General features: G+C 40.3%; 1 protein-coding gene across 8 annotated transcripts in view; it reads left to right on the top strand.

The window, feature by feature from the left end:
• TTLL5 (tubulin tyrosine ligase like 5) overlaps positions 1–14,218 on the top strand; it is a 152,193-nt gene that overhangs the window by 125,264 nt on the left and 12,711 nt on the right. For 4 of the 8 annotated variants that reach the window (XM_050335280.1, XM_050335279.1, XM_050335282.1 and 1 more), the window contains 2 exons: positions 7,284–7,320; positions 7,403–7,845. In XM_050335280.1, the coding sequence (XP_050191237.1) occupies positions 7,284–7,320; positions 7,403–7,433 (68 nt within the window). In that variant the 3' untranslated portion in view covers positions 7,434–7,845. Of the gene's footprint in view, positions 1–7,283; positions 7,846–14,218 lie in introns of those variants that run through there. The other 4 variants (XR_007631432.1, XR_007631431.1, XR_007631433.1 and 1 more) reach the window with 3 other exon arrangements.

Here is a 14,218-nt window from a genome sequence, read left to right as displayed (position 1 = left end):
ATAGCTGCACGAGCAGTGCTAAGTATTTCGATGATTAAGCTAACTAGAGCAGAATGTTTGTTCTTGGAAACTGGGGAATGATATTGTCTTCAGCTTTGCACCACGCCACTGGTATGTGTCAGAGGCTTCTGTGCCCAGTTTGTGTGTCTCAGAAACTACTCTGGTCCTTGCTGCAGGAACAGCTGTTTTTCTTCTTCACTCTCCATTGATTGCTTACTCTAGGGCCCCAATTTCCCCTCAGCAGCAGCTTATTTGGGGTTACTGTCTCACATGTATTTAGTATCCTAGATACCAACTAGAGAGGTTGGACATACAAATCATAAAGAATAAACTGCAAGCATTTAAAGATAGAAGGTTCTGAAAAGTTGCAGAGATAAAAGAGGAACCAGGCAGAACCTCTGTATAAACTCACACACAAATACTCAAAAATGTCTGAGAAGCTTGAATAGGCCTTCTTCTCTAACAGCCTATCTGAGAATAGTTGTAGGCCTCTGTGGAGAAGCAGCATAAAGGTGTCACAAGTCATCATCTAACCAAAAGTCAGGAGGATGCTCAACAGAAGAGAGAGTCAGGCAGTATGGAAACTTTTAACCAGATTATCCAAAAAACAGTTCACTGGTGGTTAGTGCTGCAACTGTAGAATAGCAGTTGTAGACACTTGTGCAGTGGACTCAAGCTCTTGAGGACAGATCCTTTGGCATAAACGGAGAGTAGAAGTCAGTGTGAATTCATTTTCTCAAGAAAGTGAAGGTCTAGGTGAAACAGATATAATTTTTCCACAAGAACTGAGGTTTTGAACAACTGTAAAGTAACATCAAGGAAGTTCTGTGGCTTATATAGGACCTCGTAGTTAGAAATTAATTATATTTATTATTTGTCCTTTTTGAAAATACTAACACAAAGCAGGTTTTAGGGAACATAGAGCGTGAAGAGTACTTTATGAAAACATAACAGCAGCCTCTCTGTTCCTGAGCTGTACTCTTGTCTGCAAGAGCCTGGAGACAAGAACAATCTGAAAGTATGGATAACCCTTCAGTGTAGTTGTGGAGTAGATGCACAAGTTGATTTTATCTGTTTTGAGGGTTTGATTCCTGTATGGGCCATTCACTTGATGATCCCTGTGGGTCCCTTCCAACTCAGAACGCGATTCTCATTCTCATTTGCAAAGTTAACAGCAAATGTTGAGTTGCTGTATGAGTGTTCTCATATCTATGTTCTGTCTTTAGGCTTTTCCCCTTCATTTCCTGACAGCTTCTTGAGAGTTTGGGAATTTTTTATTTTCAAACTTCAGAACACAGAATGCTTCTGGGGTTCTGTTTTGGTATGGTAAAACCATAATGCACTAATAGCCTATATAATAACAAACAAATATGAATCATGATTAAAACTAGGCAAGACTGATGCCTGGCTCCAAACTTGATAGGACTTTCACCTTTTCATACTCAGACTGATTAACAGTGATGCAGTTTTATTGTGCTAATGCTTATATTACTAATGACCATATAACTTTTCCACTGTGTTTGCTGGGAGGAGAGAAAAAACATTAGAATTACCGATTAGGGGAGGTAAAAATTGGTAATACGCATTTCGAGTTTGACAGCAGTGAAGACCCTTAATTTATGCAGGGTCTTGGATCTCTTCCTAGTCTGTTTTAAAACATGAGTCCAAAACTAATTTATTTGTGTTTTAGTTCCCTTGAGAATACATCCTACAAGTGAATGTCAAAACTCAGTCTGAAACTAGGGAGGAAACTTCTTGAGCTAGTTGGTATAGACTTGATTTTATTCCCTGTGATTCCTAGGTCTGTGTCTCAGCTTAGTTGCAGGGTGATGCACAGTTGTCTGTTTATTTTGGACATTCACCTGGCCTCCAAATCTGCATGAATGCCGAGTCCTGAAAGTATGCAGCTCTTTGAAATAAAGTGTAAATCCTTAAGGGCTTAAAACTGGATCCTGAACTGCCAAGAGACTAGTCGAAGAATATGGGGATTAATAATCTGGTTTGGAGCTGCTCCATGCAGAAAACAGGTTGCTGTTCTTTGTTTTCTCTAGTGATTTTCTTCTTTAGGCTAAGGTGGAGAGCAGTGTATGAATGCCATCCAAATATGATGAATGTACAAGCAGTGTTGTCCAGTACAGAGCAATGAATGGAGCCTGCTTGCAAACTAGTGACAGTAAGGAGAACTTTTGTACTTCCTCTTCTCACCATCTAGCATGCTCCAGATTTGTTTCCTTTTACAGAAAATCTACAGGAAGACTGTGTATTTCTGAAATTTTTTATATCCGAGATTACTGTATGGTCCTTCAAAAGAAGGTCATGTTACTGTATGTCTAGTTGTTGGAGATCTGAAATTGGAGTTAACGTTGGTTGTGCTAAGCCTTGACTGGCTGTTGTCTACCCTTGTCTACTGCTTGAATTAATATTATGCCTTAAATGCAGCCTCTTTTATGTGAGCCTAAGGAAAAAAAGAGATTAGTTTAGCAGGTGTGCAAAAGTACAAACTTTAAAATTGTTCTGCACCAAAAAAAAAAAAAAAGGCAAGTAAATACAGCAGGCATTTAAACAAGACACATACAATCACTTCATCTTGTTTGCCAGATCTAAACAGAAAAAAAATGCCTGGAATTTGGAGATTCTTTTATCACCCCATGTCTCTCAACTCTCTTGAATGACAAAGGGTAGGAATGGGACTGAATATGTACTGTTACCACTGTGCATGGCCTGTTTCAGACTCCCAGCCATTTGTTGCACTAGGGTGGAATTCTCAGCTGCCCAGCCTTGTCCAGGCTTCCTCAGCTTATGCCAGGTTTCCTGCAGCCTCAGAAGGCAGTAGATTGTTGAACACCAGTGTATTTATTTTTACATTGTTGCCACATTCCCAAGAAGAACCTTGGCTATGATTTCAGCTGGAGCAGCTGGGAAAAGAAATCACTCAGGTTTCTGCACAGCACATTGCTGGTACGCCTCCTCCGTCTCACTAATCCTGTTAATTCCAGTCTTCATTTGCCACCTTCCTGGTTCTCTCTGTTGTTGCTGTGACTGACTGCACAAGTGGTCTTCACTTTAAAAGGTGACCTTCAAATGGGCACCTCAAGTAACCTCTACCTCAGACTACTTGGGCATCTCAGGCACAAGATATCTTATGACACAGAAGAGCAACTTTTGATATCACCTCATTACTTTCCCTAGTCCAGGAATGGAGTAATGATGAGCTCTTTCACATAAATCCTTCCAGACGCACCTGTCTGGCTGAGAAGCCCTGGGTGGGTCACTGAAGAGGGAACTCTGGTGTCATATCCAGCACTTTGCATCATATTTTTCCGGTGCAGCCTCTCACCCTGCAGCCTTTCGTTAACAGTTAACATTCTGTCAGCATCTCTCTGTAGTGCTGTCTCCATGCAGAGAAAGGATTATTAAGAAACAGAATTGGTCCATTCTATCATATTTTGGAAAGCAGTAGAACCTGTGTTGAATCCTACTCTTGTGCCTCCCTTTTTGGGAGGGCAAAGAATCAGTCACAATGAAAGGATATTTAGTTTCACATTTGTTCTTATAATTATCTTCCTAAATCCATTGTTCTTTCATGCATCACCAAAACACCCTGGATCGTCTCTCTCTTACCCTTAATGACTTCCTCAGTTTTATAAAGGGGGCAAAGAGGAAGGGGAAAAAATAGTTCCTCTCCCTGCTTTAGTTGTTGCATCAGTCCCAGGTCAGATAATGACACACAAGCCTGTAGTACCAGATGGACCAGAAGGGAAAGGATGAGAGTTAAGAAAGACCTTCTCCTAACCCCATTTCATAATATTATTTGAAGGGGCAGGGAACATTACCTTATGACTAGCAATGAGCAAATATTGATGTTTCTAATCAGTACCTTTAAAATAGATACAAGTCATCAACAGGACATGACTATGTTTGAGTTTATCTGGTTATGAAAAACTCTATATGTCTCATTACATCTCAGCAGAGTGTAAAGTTCTGCCAGAAGCAGCATTCCAGGCCCTTCTCAGATGATGTTAAGACAGTAATGTCCAACTCAGCCATGGCCTCTCAGGTAGATCTGAGGGTTGGTGTTCTCTTCTAATGATCAGAAATTACATTTATTCCTTAACCTGTGAGAGCAGCCTGCCTCTCATACCTTTACTCACCCTTTTGCCTTTCTTTTATGAGAGGAAGGAGCTTTTTCCTGTTGCTACTGATCTCATGCCACTGAAAGGACTTTCCAAGTGTCAGGACTTCTGGGAAAGCAGGAGAAAAAGGAAAGAACAGTCTCTAGAAATTGGCTTCCTTGTTTAAGAACTAGAACCCAGCTTGAATTTTAGGATCCTTCACTTCTGACAGACTCAAAGAAAACTCTGAAGCAGGATAAGTAATGACTTCAGGCAATTGGCATTTTTGCCTGACTGGCGGCTGATCATTGCTTGTTCTCAGTAGTGAGGTTGTGACGAACTGCCTGTATTTTCTTGCTGTGTTGAAAATGTCATTCAAGACCAGGTGTGCAAAGACTGGGGAGAGGTTATATAATATCTTGGCTATTTCTGTCTCACATCTGGCCCTCTGGCATTAAGCTACCTATAGAGAGGATGATTTTGCCCATCCAAATTGGATTTTGTTTTAATCTGGCATTATTTTATTGAGAACTAAAAATAGAAGCCAAAATGTGTGTGAATAGGGTAAAAGGAGTGTCTGAAGTTATGAAATGAAATGTGGGGAAGAGCCAGAGAAAAGAGAACCACAATCCAGGGAGTAAGAAGGTGAATGAGAGATACCAGAATGAAGGCCATCAAGTACAGAAGGGCATTAGCAGTCAGGGTGTGTGTGTGTGTGTTAAAGACACAGTCTCTTTAAAATGGGAAGCAGGAAGGCTCATGCTGACTTCCACTGCTGTTTCTCTCTTGTCAATGAGTCTGCTCACTGCTCTTTTTGTACAGGTATATTTCACTGGAATACAGTTGTTTATACTGTTTGTGACAGTTGCATGTACTGTGTCACACACATATATCACGCTCCCCCTACACACACCCACACCTCCCCCCTCCCCGCCTCCCATGCCCCCAAGAAAATTTTCATGACTCGGACTTGCTTCTTTCTCTGGCCTGCCTGGTCCAGCAAGGCAGGTTGAAATTGTGCCCAAAATATGGGGGAGGGAGGGCTGGCTTTCTGTTGTCAGCTGTCCTGGCTTGCTAGTGTCAGTCAGTCATGGATATAAATAAACCCCATTTATTTATTGCCTTTCTTAGTTGCACTGTATATTATCAAGAGAATGCTGGGCATCACTTGGATTAGAAATTCCCTCTGCTCTGGGATAAAAAAAAAAATCTGAACTTCTAAGATAATCCTAGCTTTTCAGGGAGAAAGAAAGTTCCTGCTTTTAACATTTGGATTCATGAGACTTCAACATGCTTCTCAGTTCTCCCGCTAACTTTCTGCGGATATGATGAAACAGCCCAAACTAGCTCTTAAAAATATTAGCATGGGTTCCTGACCCAATACTATCATCTCGCCTAGTGCTCTGCTCTGTCTCATTCCTGCAGCTTGGAAGCACAGTAGATTAGGTGCTGGTGTGTGACCAAGGCTGTGTACATCTGTACTGGGGAAGTCTATATGGCACTGAATTTTAGTGTGCAGTTATCTCTTAAATGACTTTATACAACTCTTGTTAATGTAAATGACTTTACACAACTTCCTTGTAACTCAGAATCATATCCATAAAACTGAGGTAATCCTTCCCACTGTGTGACTGTTCTGAGTTTTTGAGGTGCAGTCATGTATGACATAATGATGTGTAAACACGTGGACAGACATATGGGCAGATACTTTAACACCTCCTGGCAGGCAGAGAATAAAGGAAATTCATTCTGTTGTACGTGGTGATTCACTGCAATAACTCTTATCACTGGAGAGAATCAACCCTTAATGTCGGCTTCTGTCAGGAATGAGCTTTTTCCCCATTCCACTTACTCAACCAGAAGAGGAAGTGAAATGCTCACCAGTAGCTTTGAAATTATAAAACTTCATAGAATTATATACAGTAATATTTATGAAATTATTGTATTGGCTGTGAGCTGCACTCATGTTAGGAACCTATATATTTGCTTATAGACCTAGGAATGCTCCTCTCTGTGCTCAGTCCTTAAGGCAGCCATACAAGAGCTCGAGCAAAGTGATTTTAATTCAGTTTGTGAGAAAAGACAAACTGTACTGTGCATTTCTGTAGGAATAGGAAAGCTCAAAAGTCTCTTCAAAAGAGGGAAATGAGGTTGAAGTTGGCTGCCTCTCATGTGCCTTTGTTTCCTTTATTTCAGCATATTGCCAAGGGATAAGTTTCTGGACTGGTATCCTATCTTAATACACATGGTTGACAGTTTGATTTCTAATTCAGTTTCCAAACTTTCTGTGCAGTGACATAGCTGGCAATCCTGCTTTCTAAACATCTTTCCAGGTCCTCTGTGCTCTGTGATGTTTGGCTCTGTGCTGGACTCTCAAGGAGAGTGTATTTTTTAAAATACAGCAATATTTTTAATAAACAGCTCTCAACAAATGTCACTTATGTTTAGGAGCAAGCCAATGTGCCAATACACGGGACAAGCTTTACCTACTAGATTAGCTGCAAAATGCAAACTGTCAAAAATAAACTTTGTACATTTCTAAGTGTTTTGGAGTTTTCTTTTTAAAGGACTGTCTAAGGATGTTTAAGTAAAAAAAGGTGAAGATGATATTGACTTTTCCCCATAACATGCCTAAATAGGAGAATGTTGCAGCATGTACAAGTCAAAAATATATCTTTATAATAACAGGAAGAAAAGTTTTTTTTCCTTATCCCCATTTGGTTTCTTTTAAAGATCAGCCTTCTCATACCCCCATCTCTCCTGCACCAAGGTCCTCAGCATGTGTTGGAGTGGGGAAGTAGACTCCCATACAAGGAAATGAGTAAAAGACCCAAAGAAAAAAGACAAAGCATACTGATGTGGGAGAAGGATTTAGAGGAGGATGCATGTGAATAGATGAGTCATGTGAGTCAGAAGCAAAGAGTGAAGAAGGTATTCTGGTGTTCAGGAGGAATACAAAGACTGTGTTTTCACACAGTAGCTTATGAAGTTAAGTTTTGTTATACTGAATTGTGGTCTCATCTATTAGGACAGAGAGGAGTTGTGTGATAGGGAGACCCAGATTTCTGGTGATGGCCGAGACGTGCAGAGCAGTACCGCAGTTTTTCCACACGTATCAGTCCTCCATGATTACTGAAAATCTTTGAGTAAAAAAACTTTGTTTTTTTCCAGCCTCTGCTCGCAGAGAAGGATTAACACACAACACCAGGTGAGGAATCCAGAGTGTTGCTTCAAGTATGGAGCAAAGGAAAAAGCAGCACTGACTTCATACCACCGCACTCCCCTAACAGCCAGAAAAGAGAGAAGAGGAGGCCTTGGTGAGAGGAAAACCCACTGAAGAGAGTACCTGAACATCTCTGGAAGCAGATTTTGGTGATACACCTGCACACTGAGGTGAATGATTGCCTCTGAGAGCTTCTGCTGCTGAGTCTTTGGGTCCCTTCCATCCACCTCTTTGTGATCACTAACTGGGAGATCTTTCTGTAAGACAAGAGATCTTTCCTCCAGCTGTTCTTCCTGAGGTCCAGGTTTGAACATAAAATCTCATTTGCTCAGCCATTTCAGTCTGTCCTGGTCTGGTAACAGCCAAGATTCTGTGCTTTCATCACATGGCAACCATCAGCAGAGAAAAATATTAGAGCATATGACTGGAGACATCTGTGTTTGTTACTGTCTTGAATTCTGGCACAGAACCATAGAAATGATCGGTTTGAATAAAGTAATTTCATTTGTTTGTTTTGGTTGTAATTTCAGTTACTAATTCACACCCCCAAAATATTTGTTGTCATTATACTGGACAGGATTTTAAATCTGTCTTTACATTTCACTGTTGGATGCTTCTGTTCTGTGTGGCTTATTTTTGTGTTTTGATTTCTGTTTAGGCTTTATAAACTTTTTAAATTGGCTGATATTTTCAGACCCGAGCTTGAACCCTAAGGCCCAGGTGGCTCTTATCAGTTACAGTAGTGGCTTGGTGAAGCACTCCAGTTAAAATTTGCCTAATGTTATGAAAATTAGTTTGCTTGTGTTAGAAAACAACATCAGCAGCTGGAAAACGTATTGGAGAGATCTTTAAAATGAACAGGAAGCAACTTCAGCTCTGGTTCTTTGTTAGTGCCCAGATAAAGGACAACTCAGTATTTTGCAATTTCTGCCTTGTCCAACACCAAGGAGTATAATTTCAATTCTCAAAGGGTACAGAATTTCCCTTTGCTTGTATCAGAGTCCTCTGAGATTGGATTCAACATCCTATTTGATCTCCTTTCTTATTCCACAGCTGCCCTGTCATTTATAGCCTGTATAGTCAGTGTTAAGAGATCATTCTAATGTGTTGGCAGGTAGATAATGATCAACTCAAAGGGCTGACAGAAGAAACCATGCCAGAAGGGGAAAGTATTTTCTCTTGAAATGATTGTGTTCAGGTCCACTCTTGGATTCTGCATATTTTCTGTCACTCGAGACCAGATAGATAGAGAGAAGATTAAATAATTATGTTCATACCCCACTACTTTCACCATCACTTGCTTCAGGCATGAATTCATAGGACAGAATGTGCATTTTTCTATTTCTGTTCCACTCACACATATGAAACACATTGAATACTTCACTTGTCCAAAATACAGCTCTCTGATATAGCTGCTTCCTTCACTGGCTTATCTTTTATTTCGATTAGACAGTCATGATCCTGTTCACTTTCTTTGCATTTTTTTCAGCTGTGTTCTTCATGAATCTCTACAGCACTTTTCTGCCTCCTGTGCTGCCATCACATATCATCACTGACCAAGAGATTTGTAAAATCTTGTGAAGTTACTTTCAGATCCTGTCCCTTCTGTCTGTAATCATTGAATTCCACCCATGGATCTCAAAGATAGATGTTTCTAATAATGGCCAGTCTTCGCAAGCGAAGATCCGGGGAAGGTCTTTACACCTTCCAGCCTGCGCATTGGATTTTTTAGGTGAGACACAGTGTGCGCGGAACTGAGCCCACCCTTTAATCCTAAGGTTCATCTGCCGGGGCCAAGCGAGCTTGGATGGTGGCAGTGAGGTCCTTAGGACGTAGGTGGGTTGCCTTTAAGGGCTAATGAGCCCCACCTGCCCGGGAGTGGCCCTGACCAGGAATCGAACCCGGGTCTCGGCGGTGATAGCGCAGCGCCTTTACCACTAGACCACCAGGGGCTCCAGATGTTTCTACTGGTGCATCAAATTGTTGGCTCATGATTAGTGAAATATACATCCTTGTGGAACTCTCTATGTCTGTTTTTGTTCTCTAGTTTGTTTTTTTAGGTTATCACAGTCGCCACTGAAAACTATAGAGGTGTTTGAAGGATAGAGATTTAAATGCAGTTAGCCCAGGAAAGGTGATTGTCTTATGAGAATTATTGGCAGAAGCAGCATTGTTACATCTTTGTCAAGAAAATTACCAATTAATCCTGACTTATTATGAACACAGGTTAATTGTTTTGCAGCTTTGCCAATCTCCCGCCCACTCATTTTGGGATAATGATTTGTACTTGGTTATAGTCATGTTCTCTGAACTTCTTTGCATTGCATGTTAGGTGTGGCCCACCCCACACCTCTAACTGTGATGACTTAGTAGCAGTACATCAAACATCCTGTCTCTAAGATTTTTTAAATATTCAGAAAAATGCACAGTGCAGTCTAAGACCATCATTTTGAAGGGACAAATGTTGTCAGCATCAGGAGAGTGAAGCCTTGCATCCTTTGCCCCTGGAAAATTTTTCTTCTGTTTCCAACAAATACAAAAAAACCCAGGGGTATCAAGACTGGTCGTTTACCTGAAGCCAAACACCTAGACTTTAAACTGCTGTTCATCCTCAGGATATGTTAGGGCAGCCACAGCATCAAAGGACATAGCAGTATTCCTTTACTCTGGGCATCTGCCGATCCCAGCTCTGAGCACAAACGCTGTTACATTGAGACCATGTGCAATAGAGAATCAGGAACAAATCTTGTGATTCCAGTCTCTTATTTTTTCCATCTCCCCATATTCCTCAGCCTGGAGTCCCTATATGTCTTTGTGCATGGTGAGTGCTGTTACTGAAAGATAACATATGATTTTGTCTCTTCACAACTCTGCTACCTCCATGTCTGTCCCTTTTCAAAAACCTCTCAGAGCGTGCTTCAGTTAAGAGATTCAGTGGGAAGGCATAGAACTGTTTCCCACACAACTTGGGAGAGGAGGCATTTTACAGGAAGTGTTTTCTAGTGCAAGGGTGGAAAGTAGAATAGCAAAGCATTTTAGATTTATAATAGTTGCACAGGGGAGTAGAGTTATATATGTGTTCCTCAAGTGCAGATTATTTTTCTCTTCTTTTTTTGATACTTACTTCCCTGTATTCATCAATGAGTTTCATCAAAAGTGCCTTTCTTTACTGTGAGAGAAGAAAATTACCAGTAGAATGCCCCAACAGTCATTCAGAATCTGGTTCAGTGGTGACATTGAATAATGTAATTGAGGGATTCTCCTCGTCTGTGATGTTTGCATCACTTCTAATGTTCTAATGACAGAGAATCAGTCTTGAAAGGAGTAATGTGTACATCAGAGTCCTGGAGGCTGAGACAATGCAGAGTTCATGCAGCATCTTGTGCTGTGTTTAGCTGATGAGCATACTACAACATAAAAATTAAGGGAGGAGTATTAGATTCTCCTCTCCAGAAGAGCTGACTTGTACTCAATACATGAAGTATTAAGTTCCCTTTTACATGTTTTATCTTGGCCTTTAAAACAGGCTCACAAGTCATGTGAATGACACCAGTGGGAGAACACATGACATTAGATAGACCACTTAGTCTTGGATGCCAACAAGACATAATAAAATTATCTAGTCTTGAGAATAGAATGTTTTTGGACAATCATGGTTTGTTGGAAATGCTCCTCATTGTGATGCTTGAAAGGTTGATATACATATCTCCAATGCTGGCTCCACACTGTGAAAGGAGGTTTTGGTATCAAGACCTTTGTTTATTAATAGGAATTTCAGTGCTGTGTCTCTTCTTCATACCAAAATACGGAGTCTCAATATGCATGGAGTTGAACGGCTGGCAATGATAGACCATTCTTCTTCTTTGTCTGTGAAGGAGATCATTGACTTACAGATGACTTAACAGAACATACTTGGATTCTCAGCCCTCATTCTTTCAGGCCCATACCTTGTACTAATACAACAGTTCCAGTAATTTTGAATTATTTGCTGGAAACAAAATAGTCTGGCTCCTGACTTATTTTTGTAAAGGTTTACTTGATAAAACTGCCAAGGACTTTTTAACTCAGTCAGTCCTACATTTGCTGCTCGCAATAATCCTGGGCTCACTGTTTAAATCTGGATAGGTTATTTGCTGGTGTTTAAATAGTTGGATTTTTGGTGGCAGTGAATGGCTGATTAATCCTCTTCATACTATTTCCTTTCTGAATGCATTATTCCTGTGGATCTGTCATAAGTTTCTTCCAAAAGAAGCTTCTGAGGCTTTACTTAAATATGGGACTTGAATTCCTTTTCTTCTTTCTAGAACCTTATGTTTCTAGAGCTGAGACATCCTTGTTTGCACCAAACATTGGGAGGCCCTTTTATAGCTTTACAGAATTGAGGTTGCTTATACCAAGACCTTTACATTCATAGTTCTCTTCATGCAGAAAGTGGTTAATTGGAAAAGAGATGGGCAAGGAGGAATGTAAGGGAGCTGAAAAAGGAATAATTGCTTACAATCATGTCCACTAGAAGTAGGACCATCAAATGAAACTAACAGATATAAACTTCAAAGGAAAAAGAGAAAGGTGGGGGAGAGTGGCAGCTCTTTTTCACAGAACGTACTTGACCTGTGATACTCCTTGTTACAAGACGTGAATACAAAAAGGCCTATGTGGTTTGAAAAGTAGACAAATCCATGAAAAAGTACTCTATTAGGGCATATTCAATATTAAAACTGAAAAAAAACAAGCAGGAAGTTTCTAAGACATTTCAAGTGACTATTCTAGGGAAGTCTTACAATGGGTTTTTCTGATTTTTAGCTTATCTATCAGGCGTGGGCTGTTGATCACTGCTGAGAGCTGGGCTAGATGGTCTTTGCTCTGACTTTGTATGGATGTTTTATTTTGACAGTTGCAGTACAGACTACTAGAACAGCCAAGACAAAGCTACCTTCCATGACAGTGGCATGTTCCACCTGACTTCACTCTGTGGTGTTGAGTTCCCTAAGAAAAGTCTCCCTTGCTGGCATCTGCCAAGTTGTCACATGCAGCTTGTCTACACTTTCATCTGGTTGGGCACTAGATATTGCAGAGCCTGTCAGAATGATGAAGCTTTTAAAAGAGCATAAAGGACAAGAAGGTCCACCTGTAGGCAAATTGTGATTCTGGTGGAAATTAGGTTGCTATATGGAAGTCATCCATAATATGATGTTTGCAAATGGTTAATCACATAAATATGAAAAAGAAAATACTTTCCAGTAACTGAAGCTCTTAAGTTATCTTATTCATTTACATTTAATTTCTTGCCATCTTTGTCTTCCAAAGAGCTCAAGTGCAGAGCCACCTTCAAGGTGAATGTGCACAACCACAACACACAATCTGGTAACTGGTTTCTTCCCACTTTAGAACATGCTGTCTTTTCCCCAGAATGAAGTATCCCTGATGACTTAGAGATGAGCAGTTAGGAAACACAGACTGATCTCAAAACTGTTGGATTCTGAGTCTCCCTGTGTAGTTGTAATGCAGGAGGACAAACTCCACTGAACTAAAGGTGAGAAGACACCAAGTCTGCCCTGAAGAGTCTGCTCTGTCTGTTACCTTAACAAAAAAGGATTTTAATGGCCCTCGTTGAGAAAGAGTTTTCACTGCTGTTTCCAATTTAAAGGAAAGAATCACTGATCAGTATGGAGACCCTGGAGTGAAGCCTTTGCCAGTGGTATTCAGTGAATCACAGTGGTTCCCTAGGGAGAAGAGTATACTTAACAGGGCCTCTTCTCTACAGGTTCATGCCTACAGCATACACAATGAGCTTGGGAAATCTTATATTCTTTGAAAAGAAGTGGCTTGTTTATCTAAGCTCTCAGACAAACAAATCGGCCTTAAAAAACCAAATTTGATGTAATCATTAAGAATTTAGGGGCTGTTAAAGATGCATCTTTTATTAACAAGATTTTTATCATTTGTTTGAGGCAGCTGAAAGAGGTGCTGTTATCTCTAAAAGCAATTTCAGCACTCTGCTTAGCTTTTGCCTGCTCCTGTTCTGATATGCAGCAGAAGACAACCCCAGAACATTTGTTCAATCTGGTGCCTCTGCAAGAGTATTTTATAAAATCTTATTTCACCATAGTTATAGCAGGGATAAAGTGTAGTCTCTTTCCTGCACACTAAGAGGAGACAAGTTACTGTACTTAGTGTAGTTATGTTGAAAATCATAAAATCTCCCCAAAATATGTTTTGGGATGATTGAATAAATCCCTGTGTCTTGACTACTATCATGTCAAAAGTCAGGAAGGAATCTTTGAAAAGTTCCTGTACTGCCAAGTCCAAACTGTCACTCCCTTGTTTTCCTATAAAATTGTGTTTTTCCTGAGATTGGGAGGAAACATGACAAGGGATTTTTCCATATTGTTTCCAGTAATTACTGCACAGGGTTCACCTCATGGATTTCAAGTGGTTTTGCCTTATTTATATGATCTTCTGAAAGGGTCATGTTGTGTCAGATACATTTAATATAATGTATTTAATACATCTAGGATGTCTGCCATTCTTCAAGGTGCAGATGGACAGCTGTCAATCTGCTGGCAAGGTAATGAAGTTGTAGGCATCCCACTGGTGCCACTCGTTACTTTTGCTTCCAGTTGCTCCCCCTGTTTAAATTGGGGTTGTCTGCCCTCTTCTCCATGTGTCTTCACCACCATTTCTAATTCCAGAAATTCAATGTGGAATACATTTTGTCCATGATACCAGCTAGGAATCTTTTTTTCTTGTCCACAGACCTACAAAACTTAGGCCTCCATATGTTTACTAAAAATTTCTTTTGAAAAATATCTAAGAATAAAGATTGTTGACTCTTCCTGCCAAATCTTGGCCCAGCAAGTTTTTTAGGTCTTTTACATGATGA

Source organism: Myiozetetes cayanensis, unplaced genomic scaffold (assembly GCF_022539395.1).
Source record: "Myiozetetes cayanensis isolate MyiCay16 unplaced genomic scaffold, myiCay2020 scf6-25, whole genome shotgun sequence".
In the NCBI taxonomy this organism is placed as follows: Eukaryota; Metazoa; Chordata; class Aves; order Passeriformes; family Tyrannidae; genus Myiozetetes; species Myiozetetes cayanensis.
Note: the sequence above shows the minus strand (reverse complement) of the source record. Positions and strands in the feature narration are given on the sequence as shown.